This window comes from Oncorhynchus keta, unplaced genomic scaffold (genome assembly GCF_023373465.1).
Source record: "Oncorhynchus keta strain PuntledgeMale-10-30-2019 unplaced genomic scaffold, Oket_V2 Un_contig_12153_pilon_pilon, whole genome shotgun sequence".
In the NCBI taxonomy this organism is placed as follows: domain Eukaryota; kingdom Metazoa; phylum Chordata; class Actinopteri; order Salmoniformes; family Salmonidae; genus Oncorhynchus; species Oncorhynchus keta.
Window position 1 is genome coordinate 6,106 of NW_026277772.1, and position 16,395 is coordinate 22,500.

The 16,395-nt window shown below is 44.5% G+C and overlaps 1 protein-coding gene and 2 long non-coding RNA genes across 3 annotated transcripts in view; 1 reads left to right on the plus strand and 2 right to left on the minus strand.

Moving 5' to 3' along the window:
* Window positions 1-2,268: 2,268 nt before the first annotated feature.
* LOC127917807 (uncharacterized) overlaps window positions 2,269-16,395 on the minus strand; it is a 20,643-nt gene continuing 6,516 nt past the window's right edge. Inside the window, exon 2 of the long non-coding RNA XR_008097742.1 lies at window positions 2,269-2,479. This is a non-coding gene — a long non-coding RNA (uncharacterized LOC127917807). The remainder of the gene's footprint in view (window positions 2,480-16,395) is intronic.
* LOC127917806 (transmembrane protein 192-like) overlaps window positions 4,886-16,395 on the minus strand; it is a 16,653-nt gene continuing 5,143 nt past the window's right edge. The window contains exons 2-3 of the mRNA XM_052500871.1: window positions 15,430-15,523; window positions 4,886-5,359 (exon numbers count right to left, since the gene is read on the minus strand). Of these exons, the coding sequence (XP_052356831.1) occupies window positions 5,245-5,359; window positions 15,430-15,523 (209 nt within the window). The 3' untranslated portion in view covers window positions 4,886-5,244. The remainder of the gene's footprint in view (window positions 5,360-15,429; window positions 15,524-16,395) is intronic.
* Window positions 5,321-15,241, plus strand: LOC127917808 (uncharacterized). Its single transcript, XR_008097743.1, has 3 exons — window positions 5,321-5,445; window positions 8,827-8,941; window positions 14,863-15,241. It is a non-coding gene; the product is annotated as an uncharacterized LOC127917808 (long non-coding RNA).

Below are 16,395 nucleotides of genomic sequence, written 5' to 3' on the forward strand. Positions count from 1 at the left end.
TACCAAGACATTTATACTATATACCACAGTACCAACACATTTATACTATATACCACAGTACCAAGACATGTATACTATATACCACAGTACCAAAACATTTATACTATATACCACAGTACCAAAACATTTATACTATATACCACAGTACCAAGGCATTTATACTATATACCACAGTACCAAAACATGTATACTATATACCACAGTACCATAAAAACTACAGCTCAGACTAATACAATATACAGAATAAGTGTTTTTATGGGAGAAATGCACTTCAAATGTACAGTATGTTCCAGTTAATGACCTTTTAATAATAAAACAATCTGTTTATAGTCTTTTCAGTCTGGTGTAATGCTTGACCATCTCAGTCCAGCCCATTAGGGGTCTCAGTTCAGCCCATTAGGAATGGTAGGAGTCTCAGTCCATCCCATTAGGAATGGTAGGGGTCTCAGTCCATCCCATTAGGAATGGTAGGAGTCTCAGTCCATCCCATTAGGAATGGTAGGAGTCTCAGTCCATCCCATTAGGAATGGTAGGGGTCTCAGTCCATCCCATTAGGAATGGTAGGAGTCTCAGTCCATCCCATTAGGAATGGTAGGAGTCTCAGTCCATCCCATTAGGAATGGTAGGGGTCTCAGTCCATCCCATTAGGAATGGTAGGAGTCTCAGTGGCTGTTACAACATGGTAGTTGGTCTGGTGTAATGCTTGACCATCTCAGTCCATCCCATTAGGAATGGTAGGAGTCTCAGTCCATCCCATTAGGAATGGTAGGGGTCTCAGTCCATCCCATTAGGAATGGTAGGAGTCTCAGTCCATCCCATTAGGAATGGTAGGGGTCTCAGTCCATCCCATTAGGAATGGTAGGAGTCTCAGTCCATCCCATTAGGAATGGTAGGAGTCTCAGTCCATCCCATTAGGAATGGTAGGAGTCTCAGTGGCTGTTACAACATGGTAGTTGGTCTGGTGTAATGCTTGACCATCTCAGTCCATCCCATTAGGAATGGTAGGAGTCTCAGTGGCTGTTACAACATGGTAGTTGGTCTGGTGTAATGCTTGACCATCTCAGTCCATCCCATTAGGAATGGTAGGAGTCTCAGTCCATCCCATTAGGAATGGTAGGAGTCTCAGTCCATCCCATTAGGAATGGTAGGAGTCTCAGTCCATCCCATTAGGAATGGTAGGGGTCTCAGTGGCTGTTACAACATGGTAGTTGGTCTGGTGTAATGCTTGACCATCTCAGTCCATCCCATTAGGAATGGTAGGAGTCTCAGTCCATCCCATTAGGAATGGTAGGAGTCTCAGTCCATCCCATTAGGAATGGTAGGAGTCTCAGTCCATCCCATTAGGAATGGTAGGAGTCTCAGTCCATCCCATTAGGAATGGTAGGAGTCTCAGTCCATCCCATTAGGAATGGTAGGAGTCTCAGTCCATCCCATTAGGAATGGTAGGAGTCTCAGTCCATCCCATTAGGAATGGTAGGAGTCTCAGTCCATCCCATTAGGAATGGTAGGAGTCTCAGTCCATCCCATTAGAAATGGTAGGGGTCTCAGTCCAGCCCATTAGGAATGGTAGGGGTCTCAGTCCAGCCCATTAGGAATGGTAGGAGTCTCAGTCCATCCCATTAGGAATGGTAGGAGTCTCAGTCCATCCCATTAGGAATGGTAGGAGTCTCAGTCCATCCCATTAGGAATGGTAGGAGTCTCAGTCCATCCCATTAGGAATGGTAGGAGTCTCAGTCCATCCCATTAGGAATGGTAGGAGTCTCAGTCCATCCCATTAGGAATGGTAGGAGTCTCAGTCCATCCCATTAGGAATGGTAGGAGTCTCAGTCCATCCCATTAGGAATGGTAGGAGTCTCAGTCCATCCCATTAGGAATGGTAGGAGTCTCAGTCCAGCCCATTAGGAATGGTAGGAGTCTCAGTCCATCCCATTAGGAATGGTAGGAGTCTCAGTCCAGCCCATTAGGAATGGTAGGAGTCTCAGTCCAGCCCATTAGGAATGGTAGGAGTCTCAGTCCAGCCCATTAGGAATGGTAGGAGTCTCAGTCCAGCCCATTAGGAATGGTAGGAGTCTCAGTCCAGCCCATTAGGAATGGTAGGAGTCTCAGTCCAGCCCATTAGGAATGGTAGGAGTCTCAGTCCAGCCCATTAGGAATGGTAGGAGTCTCAGTCAATCCCATTAGGAATGGTAGGAGTCTCAGTGGCTGTTACAACATGGTACAGTTAGAGATATCATGTTGTCTAGGTAACTACAGAAGACAACACAGCTGTTTTCGTTTACACTTCCATTTATTAACCTCAGTTACACATTAAGTCACGAGGACGAAACTCAGCAAAAAAAGAAACGTCCCCTTTTCAGGATCCGGTCTTTCAAAGACAATTTGTAAAAATCAAAATAACTTCACAGATCTTCATTGTAAAGGGTTTAAACACTGTTTCCCTGCTTGTTCAATGAACCATAAACAATTAATGAACATGCACCTGTGGAACGGTCGTTAAGACACTAACAGCTTACAGACGGTAGGCAATTAAGGTTCACAGTTATGAACACCTAGTACACTAAAGAGGCCTTTCTACTGACTCTGAAAAACACCAAAAGAAAGATGCCCAGTGTCCCTGCTCATCTGTTTAAATGTGCCTTAGGCATGCTGCAAGGAGGCATGAGGACTGCAGATGTGGCCAGGGCAATAAATTGCAATGTCCGTACTGTGAGATGCCTGAGACAGCGCTACAGGGAGACAGGACGGACAGCTGATCGTCCTCGCAGTGGCAGACCACGTGTAACAACACCTGCACAGGATCGGTACATCCGAACATCATACCTGCGGGACAGGTACAGGATGGCAACAACAACTGCCTGAGTTACACCAGGAACACACAATCCCTCCATCAGTACTCAGACTGTCCGCAAAAAGGCTGAGAGAGGCTGGACTGAGGGCTTGTAGGCCTGTTGTAAGGCAGGTCCTCACCAGACATCATGGTCAACAACGTCGCTGGACCAGACAGGAGAGGCAAGAAGGTCTCTTCACTGACGAGTGTCGGTTTGGTCTCACCAGGGGTGATGGTCGGATTCACGTTTATCGTCAAAGGAATGAGCGTTACGACGAGGCCTGTACTCTGGAGCGGGATCGATTTGGAGGTGGAGGGTCCGTCATGGTCTGGGGTGTCACAGTATCGGACTGAGCTTGTTGTTGAGATTGCCCTCAATGACGCTGTGCGTAACAGGAAGACATCCTCCTCCCTCATGTGGTACCCTTCCTGCAGGCTCATCCTGACATGACCCTCCAGCATGACAATGCCACCAGCCATACTGCTCATTCTGTGCGTGATTTCCTACAAGACACACACCATGGCCAGCGAAGAGCCCGGATCTCAATCCCATTTAGCACATCTGGGACCTGTTGGATCGGAGGGTGAGGGCTAGGGCCATTCCTCCCAGAAATGTCCGGGAACTTGCAGGTGCCTTGGTGGAAGAGTGGGGTAACATCTCACAGCAAGAACATCTGGTGAAGTCCATGAGGAGGAGATGCACTGCAGTATTAATGCAGCTGGTGGCCACACCAGATACTGACTGTTACTTTTTATTTTAACCCCCCCTTTGTTCAGGGACACATTATTCCATTTCTGTTAGTCACATGTCTGCGGAACTTGTTCAGTTTATGTCTCAGTTGATGAATCTTATGTTCATACAAATATTTACACGGTAAGTTTGCTGAAAATAAATGCAGTTGACAGTGAGAGAACGTTTCATTTTCTGCTGAGTTTATATAAAATCACACTGCAGGGAGAAAACACACGTAAAACATTTCTGTGGAACACACACACACACACACACACACACACACACACACACACACACACACACACACACACACACACACACACACACACACACACACACACACACACACACACACACACACACACACACACACACACACACAGCCCTGATAACATGGTTCCCTCCCTCGTCTCTCTCTTTCTCCCTTCTCCCTCCATCATCTCTCCTCCCTTCTCCCTCCATCATCTCTCCTCCCTTCTCCCTCCATCATCTCTCCTCCCTTCTCCCTCCATCATCTCTCCTCCCTTCTCCCTCCATCATCTCTCCTCCCTTCTCCCTCCATCATCTCTCCTCCCTTCTCCCTCCATCATCTCTCCTCCCTTCTCCCTCCATCATCTCTCCTCCCTTCTCCCTCCATCATCTCTCCTCCCTTCTCCCTCCATCATCTCTCCTCCCTTCTCCCTCCATCATCTCTCCTCCCTTCTCCCTCCATCATCTCTCCTCCCTTCTCCCTCCATCATCTCTCCTCCCTTCTCCCTCCATCATCTCTCCTCCCTTCTCCCTCCATCATCTCTCCTCCCTTCTCCCTCCATCATCTCTCCTCCCTTCTCCCTCCATCATCTCTCCTCCCTTCTCCCTCCATCATCTCTCCTCCCTTCTCCCTCCATCATCTCTCCTCCCTTCTCCCTCCATCATCTCTCCTCCCTTCTCCCTCACATATCTCTAATGACTACCCTTTTCACACACAATCTCTACACAGACACACAATCTCTACACAGACACACAATCTCTACACAGACACACAATCTCTACACAGACACACAATCTCTACACAGACACACAATCTCTACACAGACACACAATCTCTACACAGACACACAATCTCTACACAGACACACAATCTCTACACAGACACACAATCTCTACACAGACACACAATCTCTACACAGACACACAATCTCTACACAGACACACAATCTCTACACAGACACACAATCTCTACACAGACACACAATCTCTACACAGACACACAATCTCTACACAGACACACAATCTCTACACAGACACACAATCTCTACACAGACACACAATCTCACAGACACAGACTACACAGACACAATCTCTACACAGACACACAATCTCTACACAGACACACAATCTCTACACAGACACACAATCTCTACACAGACACACAATCTCTACACAGACACACAATCTCTACACAGACACACAATCTCTACACAGACACACAATCTCTACACAGACACACAATCTCTACACAGACACACAATCTCTACACAGACACACAATCTCTACACAGACACACAATCTCTACGCACACACACTACCCAGAGGTCACTTGGGGTGGTCACAGAGAAATAAAACTCGAGGCCTCTAATCTGTGACACTCTTCTCTTCTTCCATCCTCCTCTCTCTGTCTCTTATGGTTGTGGTTGTATTGTGGTCAGTGCTGAACAGTCATGTTGAGCAGTCTCTTGCTCAGTAAGGTGTTGTGTTGCTTCAGGTAGTCGATGAGATCAGCTTGTTTCTCCACTACCTCCTCCAGACTGGAGCCCTCTCTGGAGAGGAACAGGACAACAAGGTCAGGACAACGTTAGAACAATGAAAAGGCAACATTAGGTGTTAACATAAGGGTTAGGGTTAGGTGTGTATATATACCTGAAGCCAGTCCAGGGTTAGGTGTGTGTATATATACCTGAAGCCAGTCCAGGGTTAGGTGTGTATATATACCTGAAGCCAGTCCAGGGTTAGGTGTGTATATATACCTGAAGCCAGTCCAGGGTTAGGTGTGTATATATACCTGAAGCCAGTCCAGGGTTAGGTGTGTATATATATATATATACCTGAAGCCAGTCCAGGGTTAGGTGTGTATATATATATATATACCTGAAGCCAGTCCAGGGTTAGGTGTGTATATATACCTGAAGCCAGTCCAGGGTTAGGTGTGTATATATACCTGAAGCCAGTCCAGGGTTAGGTGTGTATATATATATATACCTGAAGCCAGTCCAGGGTTAGGTGTGTATATATATATACCTGAAGTCAGTCCAGGGTTAGGTGTGTATATATACCTGAAGCCAGTCCAGGGTTAGGTGTGTATATATATATACCTGAAGCCAGTCCAGGGTTAGGTGTGTATATATATATATACCTGAAGTCAGTCCAGGGTTAGGTGTGTATATATATATACCTGAAGCCAGTCCAGGGTTAGTGTGTATATATATATATATACCTGAAGTCAGTCCAGGGTTAGGTGTGTATATATATATATATACCTGAAGCCAGTCCAGGGTTAGGTGTGTATATATACCTGAAGCCAGTCCAGGGTTAGGTGTGTATATATACCTGAAGCCAGTCCAGGGTTAGGTGTGTATATATATATACCTGAAGCCAGTCCAGGGTTAGGTGTGTATATATATATACCTGAAGTCAGTCCAGGGTTAGGTGTGTATATATATATATATACCTGAAGCCAGTCCAGGGTTAGGTGTGTATATATATATATATATACCTGAAGTCAGTCCAGGGTTAGGTGTGTATATATACCTGAAGTCAGTCCAGGGTTAGGTGTGTATATATACCTGAAGCCAGTCCAGGGTTAGGTGTGTATATATACCTGAAGTCAGTCCAGGGTTAGGTGTGTATATATACCTGAAGTCAGTCCAGGGTTAGGTGTGTATATATACCTGAAGCCAGTCCAGGGTTAGGTGTGTATATATATATACCTGAAGCCAGTCCAGGGTTAGGTGTGTATATATACCTGAAGTCAGTCCAGGGTTAGGTGTGTATATATACCTGAAGTCAGTCCAGGGTTAGGTGTGTATATATATACCTGAAGTCAGTCCAGGGTTAGGTGTGTATATATATATACCTGAAGCCAGTCCAGGGTTAGGTGTGTATATATACCTGAAGTCAGTCCAGGGTTAGGTGTGTATATATATATATACCTGAAGCCAGTCCAGGGTTAGGTGTGTATATATACCTGAAGCCAGTCCAGGGTTAGGTGTGTATATATATATATACCTGAAGTCAGTCCAGGGTTAGGTGTGTATATATACCTGAAGCCAGTCCAGGGTTAGGTGTGTATATATACCTGAAGCCAGTCCAGGGTTAGGTGTGTATATATACCTGAAGTCAGTCCAGGGTTAGGTGTGTATATATACCTGAAGTCAGTCCAGGGTTAGGTGTGTATTACCTGAAGTCAGTCCAGGGTTAGGTGTGTATATATATATATACCTGAAGCCAGTCCAGGGTTAGGTGTGTATATATATATATATACCTGAAGCCAGTCCAGGGTTAGGTGTGTATATATATATATATATACCTGAAGTCAGTCCAGGGTTAGGTGTGTATATATACCTGAAGCCAGTCCAGGGTTAGGTGTGTATATATACCTGAAGTCAGTCCAGGTTTAGGTGTGTATATATATATATACCTGAAGTCAGTCCAGGGTTAGGTGTGTATATATATATACCTGAAGCCAGTCCAGGGTTAGGTGTGTATATATACCTGAAGTCAGTCCAGGGTTAGGTGTATATATATATATATATACCTGAAGCCAGTCCAGGGTTAGGTGTGTATATATACCTGAAGCCAGTCCAGGGTTAGGTGTGTATATATATATATATATACCTGAAGCCAGTCCAGGGTTAGGTGTGTATATATACCTGAAGCCAGTCCAGGGTTAGGTGTGTATATATACCTGAAGTCAGTCCAGGGTTAGGTGTGTATATATACCTGAAGCCAGTCCAGGGTTAGGTGTGTATATATACCTGAAGTCAGTCCAGGGTTAGGTGTGTATATATATATATACCTGAAGCCAGTCCAGGGTTAGGTGTGTATATATATATATATATACCTGAAGCCAGTCCAGGGTTAGGTGTGTATATATATATATACACCTGAAGCCAGTCCAGGGTTAGGTGTGTATATATACCTGAAGCCAGTCCAGGGTTAGGTGTGTATATATACCTGAAGCCAGTCCAGGGTTAGGTGTGTATATATACCTGAAGTCAGTCCAGGGTTAGGTGTGTATATATACCTGAAGCCAGTCCAGAGTTAGGTGTGTATATATACCTGAAGCCAGTCCAGGGTTAGGTGTGTATATATACCTGAAGCCAGTCCAGGGTTAGGTGTGTATATATATATATACCTGAAGCCAGTCCAGGGTTAGGTGTGTATATATACCTGAAGTCAGTCCAGGGTTAGGTGTGTATATATACCTGAAGCCAGTCCAGGGTTAGGTGTGTATATATACCTGAAGTCAGTCCAGGGTTAGGTGTGTATATATACCTGAAGTCAGTCCAGGGTTAGGTGTGTATATATACCTGAAGCCAGTCCAGGGTTAGGTGTGTATATATACCTGAAGCCAGTCCAGGGTTAGGTGTGTATATATACCTGAAGTCAGTCCAGGGTTAGGTGTGTATATATACCTGAAGCCAGTCCAGGGTTAGGTGTGTATATATACCTGAAGCCAGTCCAGGGTTAGGTGTGTATATATACCTGAAGCCAGTCCAGGGTTAGGTGTGTATATATACCTGAAGTCAGTCCAGGGTTAGGTGTGTATATATATATATACCTGAAGCCAGTCCAGGGTTAGGTGTGTATATATACCTGAAGCCAGTCCAGGGTTAGGTGTGTATATATACCTGAAGCCAGTCCAGGGTTAGGTGTGTATATATACCTGAAGCCAGTCCAGGGTTAGGTGTGTATATATACCTGAAGCCAGTCCAGGGTTAGGTGTGTATATATACCTGAAGTCAGTCCAGGGTTAGGTGTGTATATATACCTGAAGTCAGTCCAGGGTTAGGTGTGTATATATACCTGAAGCCAGTCCAGGGTTAGGTGTGTATATATACCTGAAGTCAGTCCAGGGTTAGGTGTGTATATATACCTGAAGCCAGTCCAGGGTTAGGTGTGTATATATACCTGAAGCCAGTCCAGGGTTAGGTGTGTATATATACCTGAAGTCAGTCCAGGGTTAGGTGTGTATATATATATATACCTGAAGTCAGTCCAGGGTTAGGTGTGTATATATATATATACCTGAAGCCAGTCCAGGGTTAGGTGTGTATATATACCTGAAGCCAGTCCAGGGTTAGGTGTGTATATATATATACCTGAAGTCAGTCCAGGGTTAGGTGTGTATATATACCTGAAGTCAGTCCAGGGTTAGGTGTGTATATATACCTGAAGTCAGTCCAGGGTTAGGTGTGTATATATACCTGAAGCCAGTCCAGGGTTAGGTGTGTATATATACCTGAAGCCAGTCCAGGGTTAGGTGTGTATATATACCTGAAGCCAGTCCAGGGTTAGGTGTGTATATATACCTGAAGTCAGTCCAGGGTTAGGTGTGTATATATATATATACCTGAAGCCAGTCCAGGGTTAGGTGTGTATATATACCTGAAGCCAGTCCAGGGTTAGGTGTGTATATATACCTGAAGCCAGTCCAGGGTTAGGTGTGTATATATACCTGAAGCCAGTCCAGGGTTAGGTGTGTATATATACCTGAAGCCAGTCCAGGGTTAGGTGTGTATATATACCTGAAGTCAGTCCAGGGTTAGGTGTGTATATATACCTGAAGCCAGTCCAGGGTTAGGTGTGTATATATACCTGAAGCCAGTCCAGGGTTAGGTGTGTATATATACCTGAAGCCAGTCCAGGGTTAGGTGTGTATATATATATATATACCTGAAGTCAGTCCAGGGTTAGGTGTGTATATATACCTGAAGCCAGTCCAGGGTTAGGTGTGTATATATACCTGAAGCCAGTCCAGGGTTAGGTGTGTATATATATATATACCTGAAGCCAGTCCAGGGTTAGGTGTGTATATATATATATATACCTGAAGCCAGTCCAGGGTTAGGTGTGTATATATACCTGAAGCCAGTCCAGGGTTAGGTGTGTATATATACCTGAAGCCAGTCCAGGGTTAGGTGTGTATATATACCTGAAGCCAGTCCAGGGTTAGGTGTGTATATATACCTGAAGCCAGTCCAGGGTTAGGTGTGTATATATACCTGAAGCCAGTCCAGGGTTAGGTGTGTATATATACCTGAAGTCAGTCCAGGGTTAGGTGTGTATATATACCTGAAGCCAGTCCAGGGTTAGGTGTGTATATACACCTGAAGTCAGTCCAGGGTTAGGTGTGTATATATACCTGAAGTCAGTCCAGGGTTAGGTGTGTATATATACCTGAAGCCAGTCCAGGGTTAGGTGTGTATATATACCTGAAGCCAGTCCAGGGTTAGGTGTGTATATATATATATATATATACCTGAAGCCAGTCCAGGGTTAGGTGTGTATATATATATACCTGAAGCCAGTCCAGGGTTAGGTGTGTATATATACCTGAAGTCAGTCCAGGGTTAGGTGTGTATATATACCTGAAGCCAGTCCAGGGTTAGGTGTGTATATATACCTGAAGCCAGTCCAGGGTTAGGTGTGTATATATACCTGAAGCCAGTCCAGGGTTAGGTGTGTATATATACCTGAAGTCAGTCCAGGGTTAGGTGTGTATATATATATATACCTGAAGTCAGTCCAGGGTTAGGTGTGTATATATATATATACCTGAAGCCAGTCCAGGGTTAGGTGTGTATATATACCTGAAGCCAGTCCAGGGTTAGGTGTGTATATATACCTGAAGCCAGTCCAGGGTTAGGTGTGTATATATACCTGAAGCCAGTCCAGGGTTAGGTGTGTATATATACCTGAAGTCAGTCCAGGGTTAGGTGTGTATATATACCTGAAGCCAGTCCAGGGTTAGGTGTGTATATATACCTGAAGCCAGTCCAGGGTTAGGTGTGTATATATACCTGAAGTCAGTCCAGGGTTAGGGTGTATATATATATATACCTGAAGTCAGTCCAGGGTTAGGTGTGTATATATATATATACCTGAAGCCAGTCCAGGGTTAGGTGTGTATATATACCTGAAGCCAGTCCAGGGTTAGGTGTGTATATATATATATACCTGAAGCCAGTCCAGGGTTAGGTGTGTATATATACCTGAAGCCAGTCCAGGGTTAGGTGTGTATATATACCTGAAGCCAGTCCAGGGTTAGGTGTGTATATATACCTGAAGCCAGTCCAGGGTTAGGTGTGTATATATACCTGAAGCCAGTCCAGGGTTAGGTGTGTATATATATATATACCTGAAGCCAGTCCAGGGTTAGGTGTGTATATATACCTGAAGCCAGTCCAGGGTTAGGTGTGTATATATACCTGAAGCCAGTCCAGGGTTAGGTGTGTATATATACCTGAAGTCAGTCCAGGGTTAGGTGTGTATATATACCTGAAGCCAGTCCAGGGTTAGGTGTGTATATATACCTGAAGCCAGTCCAGGGTTAGGTGTGTATATATACCTGAAGCCAGTCCAGGGTTAGGTGTGTATATATACCTGAAGCCAGTCCAGGGTTAGGTGTGTATATATATATATATACCTGAAGCCAGTCCAGGGTTAGGTGTGTATATATACCTGAAGCCAGTCCAGGGTTAGGTGTGTATATATACCTGAAGCCAGTCCAGGGTTAGGTGTGTATATATATATATACCTGAAGCCAGTCCAGGGTTAGGTGTGTATATATACCTGAAGCCAGTCCAGGGTTAGGTGTGTATATATACCTGAAGCCAGTCCAGGGTTAGGTGTGTATATATACCTGAAGCCAGTCCAGGGTTAGGTGTGTATATATACCTGAAGCCAGTCCAGGGTTAGGTGTGTATATATACCTGAAGCCAGTCCAGGGTTAGGTGTGTATATATACCTGAAGCCAGTCCAGGGTTAGGTGTGTATATACACCTGAAGTCAGTCCAGGGTTAGGTGTGTATATATACCTGAAGTCAGTCCAGGGTTAGGTGTGTATATATACCTGAAGCCAGTCCAGGGTTAGGTGTGTATATATATATATATATATACCTGAAGCCAGTCCAGGGTTAGGTGTGTATATATATATATACCTGAAGCCAGTCCAGGGTTAGGTGTGTATATATACCTGAAGCCAGTCCAGGGTTAGGTGTGTATATATACCTGAAGCCAGTCCAGGGTTAGGTGTGTATATATACCTGAAGCCAGTCCAGGGTTAGGTGTGTATATATACCTGAAGCCAGTCCAGGGTTAGGTGTGTATATATACCTGAAGCCAGTCCAGGGTTAGGTGTGTATATATACCTGAAGCCAGTCCAGGGTTAGGTGTGTATATATACCTGAAGTCAGTCCAGGGTTAGGTGTGTATATATACCTGAAGCCAGTCCAGGGTTAGGTGTGTATATATACCTGAAGTCAGTCCAGGGTTAGGTGTGTATATATATACCTGAAGTCAGTCCAGGGTTAGGTGTGTATATATATATATACCTGAAGCCAGTCCAGGGTTAGGTGTGTATATATACCTGAAGTCAGTCCAGGGTTAGGTGTGTATATATATACCTGAAGTCAGTCCAGGGTTAGGTGTGTATATATATATATACCTGAAGCCAGTCCAGGGTTAGGTGTATATATATACCTGAAGCCAGTCCAGGGTTAGGTGTATATATATACCTGAAGCCAGTCCAGGGTTAGGTGTGTATATATACCTGAAGCCAGTCCAGGGTTAGGTGTGTATATATACCTGAAGCCAGTCCAGGGTTAGGTGTGTATATATATATATACCTGAAGCCAGTCCAGGGTTAGGTGTGTATATATATATATATATACCTGAAGCCAGTCCAGGGTTAGGTGTGTATATATATATATATATACCTGAAGTCAGTCCAGGGTTAGGTGTGTATATATACCTGAAGCCAGTCCAGGGTTAGGTGTGTATATATACCTGAAGTCAGTCCAGGGTTAGGTGTGTATATATATATATACCTGAAGTCAGTCCAGGGTTAGGTGTGTATATATATATATATATATACCTGAAGTCAGTCCAGGGTTAGGTGTGTATATATATATACCTGAAGTCAGTCCAGGGTTAGGTGTGTATATATATATACCTGAAGTCAGTCCAGGGTTAGGTGTGTATATATATATATACCTGAAGTCAGTCCAGGGTTAGGTGTGTATATATATATATATCTGAAGTCAGTCCAGGGTTAGGTGTGTATATATACCTGAAGCCAGTCCAGGGTTAGGTGTGTATATATATATATACCTGAAGTCAGTCCAGGGTTAGGTGTGTATATATATATATACCTGAAGTCAGTCCAGGGTTAGGTGTGTATATATATATATACCTGAAGTCAGTCCAGGGTTAGGTGTGTATATATATATATACCTGAAGCCAGTCCAGGGTTAGGTGTGTATATATATATATACCTGAAGCCAGTCCAGGGTTAGGTGTGTATATATATATATATACCTGAAGTCAGTCCAGGGTTAGGTGTGTATATATACCTGAAGCCAGTCCAGGGTTAGGTGTGTATATATATATACCTGAAGCCAGTCCAGGGTTAGGTGTGTATATATATATATATATATACCTGAAGTCAGTCCAGGGTTAGGTGTGTATATATACCTGAAGTCAGTCCAGGGTTAGGTGTGTATATATACCTGAAGCCAGTCCAGGGTTAGGTGTGTATATATATATATATATATACCTGAAGTCAGTCCAGGGTTAGGTGTGTATATATACCTGAAGTCAGTCCAGGGTTAGGTGTGTATATATACCTGAAGTCAGTCCAGGGTTAGGTGTGTATATATATACCTGAAGCCAGTCCAGGGTTAGGTGTGTATATATACCTGAAGCCAGTCCAGGGTTAGGTGTGTATATATACATATACCTGAAGCCAGTCCAGGGTTAGGTGTGTATATATATATATACCTGAAGCCAGTCCAGGGTTAGGTGTGTATATATACCTGAAGCCAGTCCAGGGTTAGGTGTGTATATATATATATACCTGAAGCCAGTCCAGGGTTAGGTGTGTATATATATATATACCTGAAGCCAGTCCAGGGTTAGGTGTGTATATATATATACCTGAAGCCAGTCCAGGGTTAGGTGTGTATATATACCTGAAGCCAGTCCAGGGTTAGGTGTGTATATATATATATACCTGAAGCCAGTCCAGGGTTAGGTGTGTATATATACCTGAAGCCAGTCCAGGGTTAGGTGTGTATATATACCTGAAGCCAGTCCAGGGTTAGGTGTGTATATATACCTGAAGCCAGTCCAGGGTTAGGTGTGTATATATATATATACCTGAAGCCAGTCCAGGGTTAGGTGTGTATATATACCTGAAGTCAGTCCAGGGTTAGGTGTGTATATATACCTGAAGCCAGTCCAGGGTTAGGTGTGTATATATACCTGAAGCCAGTCCAGGGTTAGGTGTGTATATATACCTGAAGCCAGTCCAGGGTTAGGTGTGTATATATATATATATACCTGAAGCCAGTCCAGGGTTAGGTGTGTATATATACCTGAAGTCAGTCCAGGGTTAGGTGTGTATATATACCTGAAGCCAGTCCAGGGTTAGGTGTGTATATATACCTGAAGTCAGTCCAGGGTTAGGTGTGTATATATACCTGAAGCCAGTCCAGGGTTAGGTGTGTATATATACCTGAAGCCAGTCCAGGGTTAGGTGTGTATATATACCTGAAGTCAGTCCAGGGTTAGGTGTGTATATATATATATATATATATATACCTGAAGCCAGTCCAGGGTTAGGTGTGTATATATACCTGAAGCCAGTCCAGGGTTAGGTGTGTATATATAGTCATATATATATATATATATACCTGAAGCCAGTCCAGGGTTAGGTGTGTATATATACCTGAAGTCAGTCCAGGGTTAGGTGTGTATATATATATACCTGAATATACCTGAAGCCAGTTCAGGGTTAGGTGTGTATATATACCTGAAGCCAGTCCAGGGTTAGGTGTGTATATATATATATATATATATCATATATATAGGGTTAGTGTGTATATATACCTGAAGCCAGTCAGGGTTAGGTGTGTATATATATATATATATATATATATATATACCTGAAGTCAGTCCAGGGTTAGGTGTGTATATATATATACCTGAAGCCAGTCCAGGGTTAGGTGTGTATATATACCTGAAGCCAGTCCAGGGTTAGGTGTGTATATATACCTGAAGTCAGTCCAGGGTTAGGTGTGTATATATATATATATACCTGAAGCCAGTCCAGGGTTAGGTGTGTATATATACCTGAAGCCAGTCCAGGGTTAGGTGTGTATATATATATACCTGAAGTCAGTCCAGGGTTAGGTGTGTATATATATATACCTGAAGTCAGTCCAGGGTTAGGTGTGTATATATACCTGAAGCCAGTCCAGGGTTAGGTGTGTATATATACCTGAAGTCAGTCCAGGGTTAGGTGTGTATATATACCTGAAGTCAGTCCAGGGTTAGGTGTGTATATATACCTGAAGCCAGTCCAGGGTTAGGTGTGTATATATATATATACCTGAAGTCAGTCCAGGGTTAGGTGTGTATATATATATACCTGAAGTCAGTCCAGGGTTAGGTGTATATATATATACCTGAAGTCAGTCCAGGGTTAGGTGTGTATATATACCTGAAGCCAGTCCAGGGTTAGGTGTGTATATATACCTGAAGCTAGTCCAGGGTTAGGTGTGTATATATACCTGAAGTCAGTCCAGGGTTAGGTGTGTATATATACCTGAAGCCAGTCTCAGTCGTGTTGTAGGAGTTAGATGGTTCCTCCTGACTGATATCTGGACCAGCTCTGTCTCTGTTGAATCTCACCACCCTGACTGGAGAGAGAAAGCACACACACACACACACACCACACACACACACACACACACACACACACACACACACACACACACACACACACACACACACACACACACACACAATTATCTTGTTACCAATCAGTCTTTCCCTACTCTCTCCCCCTCAGCTCACAGTCAGTCTCCCCCTCAGTCACAGTCCCCCTCAGTCACAGTCCCCTCAGTCACAGTCCCAGACAGTCACAGTCCCCCTCAGTCACAGTCCCAGACAGTCACAGTCCCTCAGTCACAGTCCCCCTCAGTCACAGTCCCAGACAGTCACAGTCCCCCTCAGTCAGTCACAGTCCCCCTCAGTCACAGTCCCCCTCAGTCACAGTCCCAGACAGTCACAGTCCCAGACAGTCACAGTCCCCCTCAGTCAGTCACAGTCCCCCTCAGTCACAAGTCCCCCTCAGTCACAGTCCCAGACAGTCACACAGTCACAGTCCCCCTCAGTCACAGCCCCCCTCAGTCACAGTCCCCCTCAGTCACAGTCCCCCTCAGTCACAGTCCCCCTCAGTCACAGTCCCAGACAGTCACAGTCCCAGACAGTCACAGTCCCCCAGTCAGTCACAGTCCCCAGACAGTCACAGTCCCCCTCAGTCACAGTCCCAGACAGTCAGTCACAGTCCCCCTCAGTCCCCCTCAGTCACAGTCCCCCTCTCAGTCACAGTCCCCCTCAGTCACAGTCCCCCTCAGTCAGTCACAGTCCCCCTCAGTCACAGTCCCCCATCAGTCACAGTCCCCCTCAGTCAGTCACAGTCCCCCTCAGTCAGTCACAGTCCCCCTCAGTCAGTCACAGTCCCCCTCAGTCACAGTCCCCCTCAGTCACAGTCCCCATCAGTCACAGT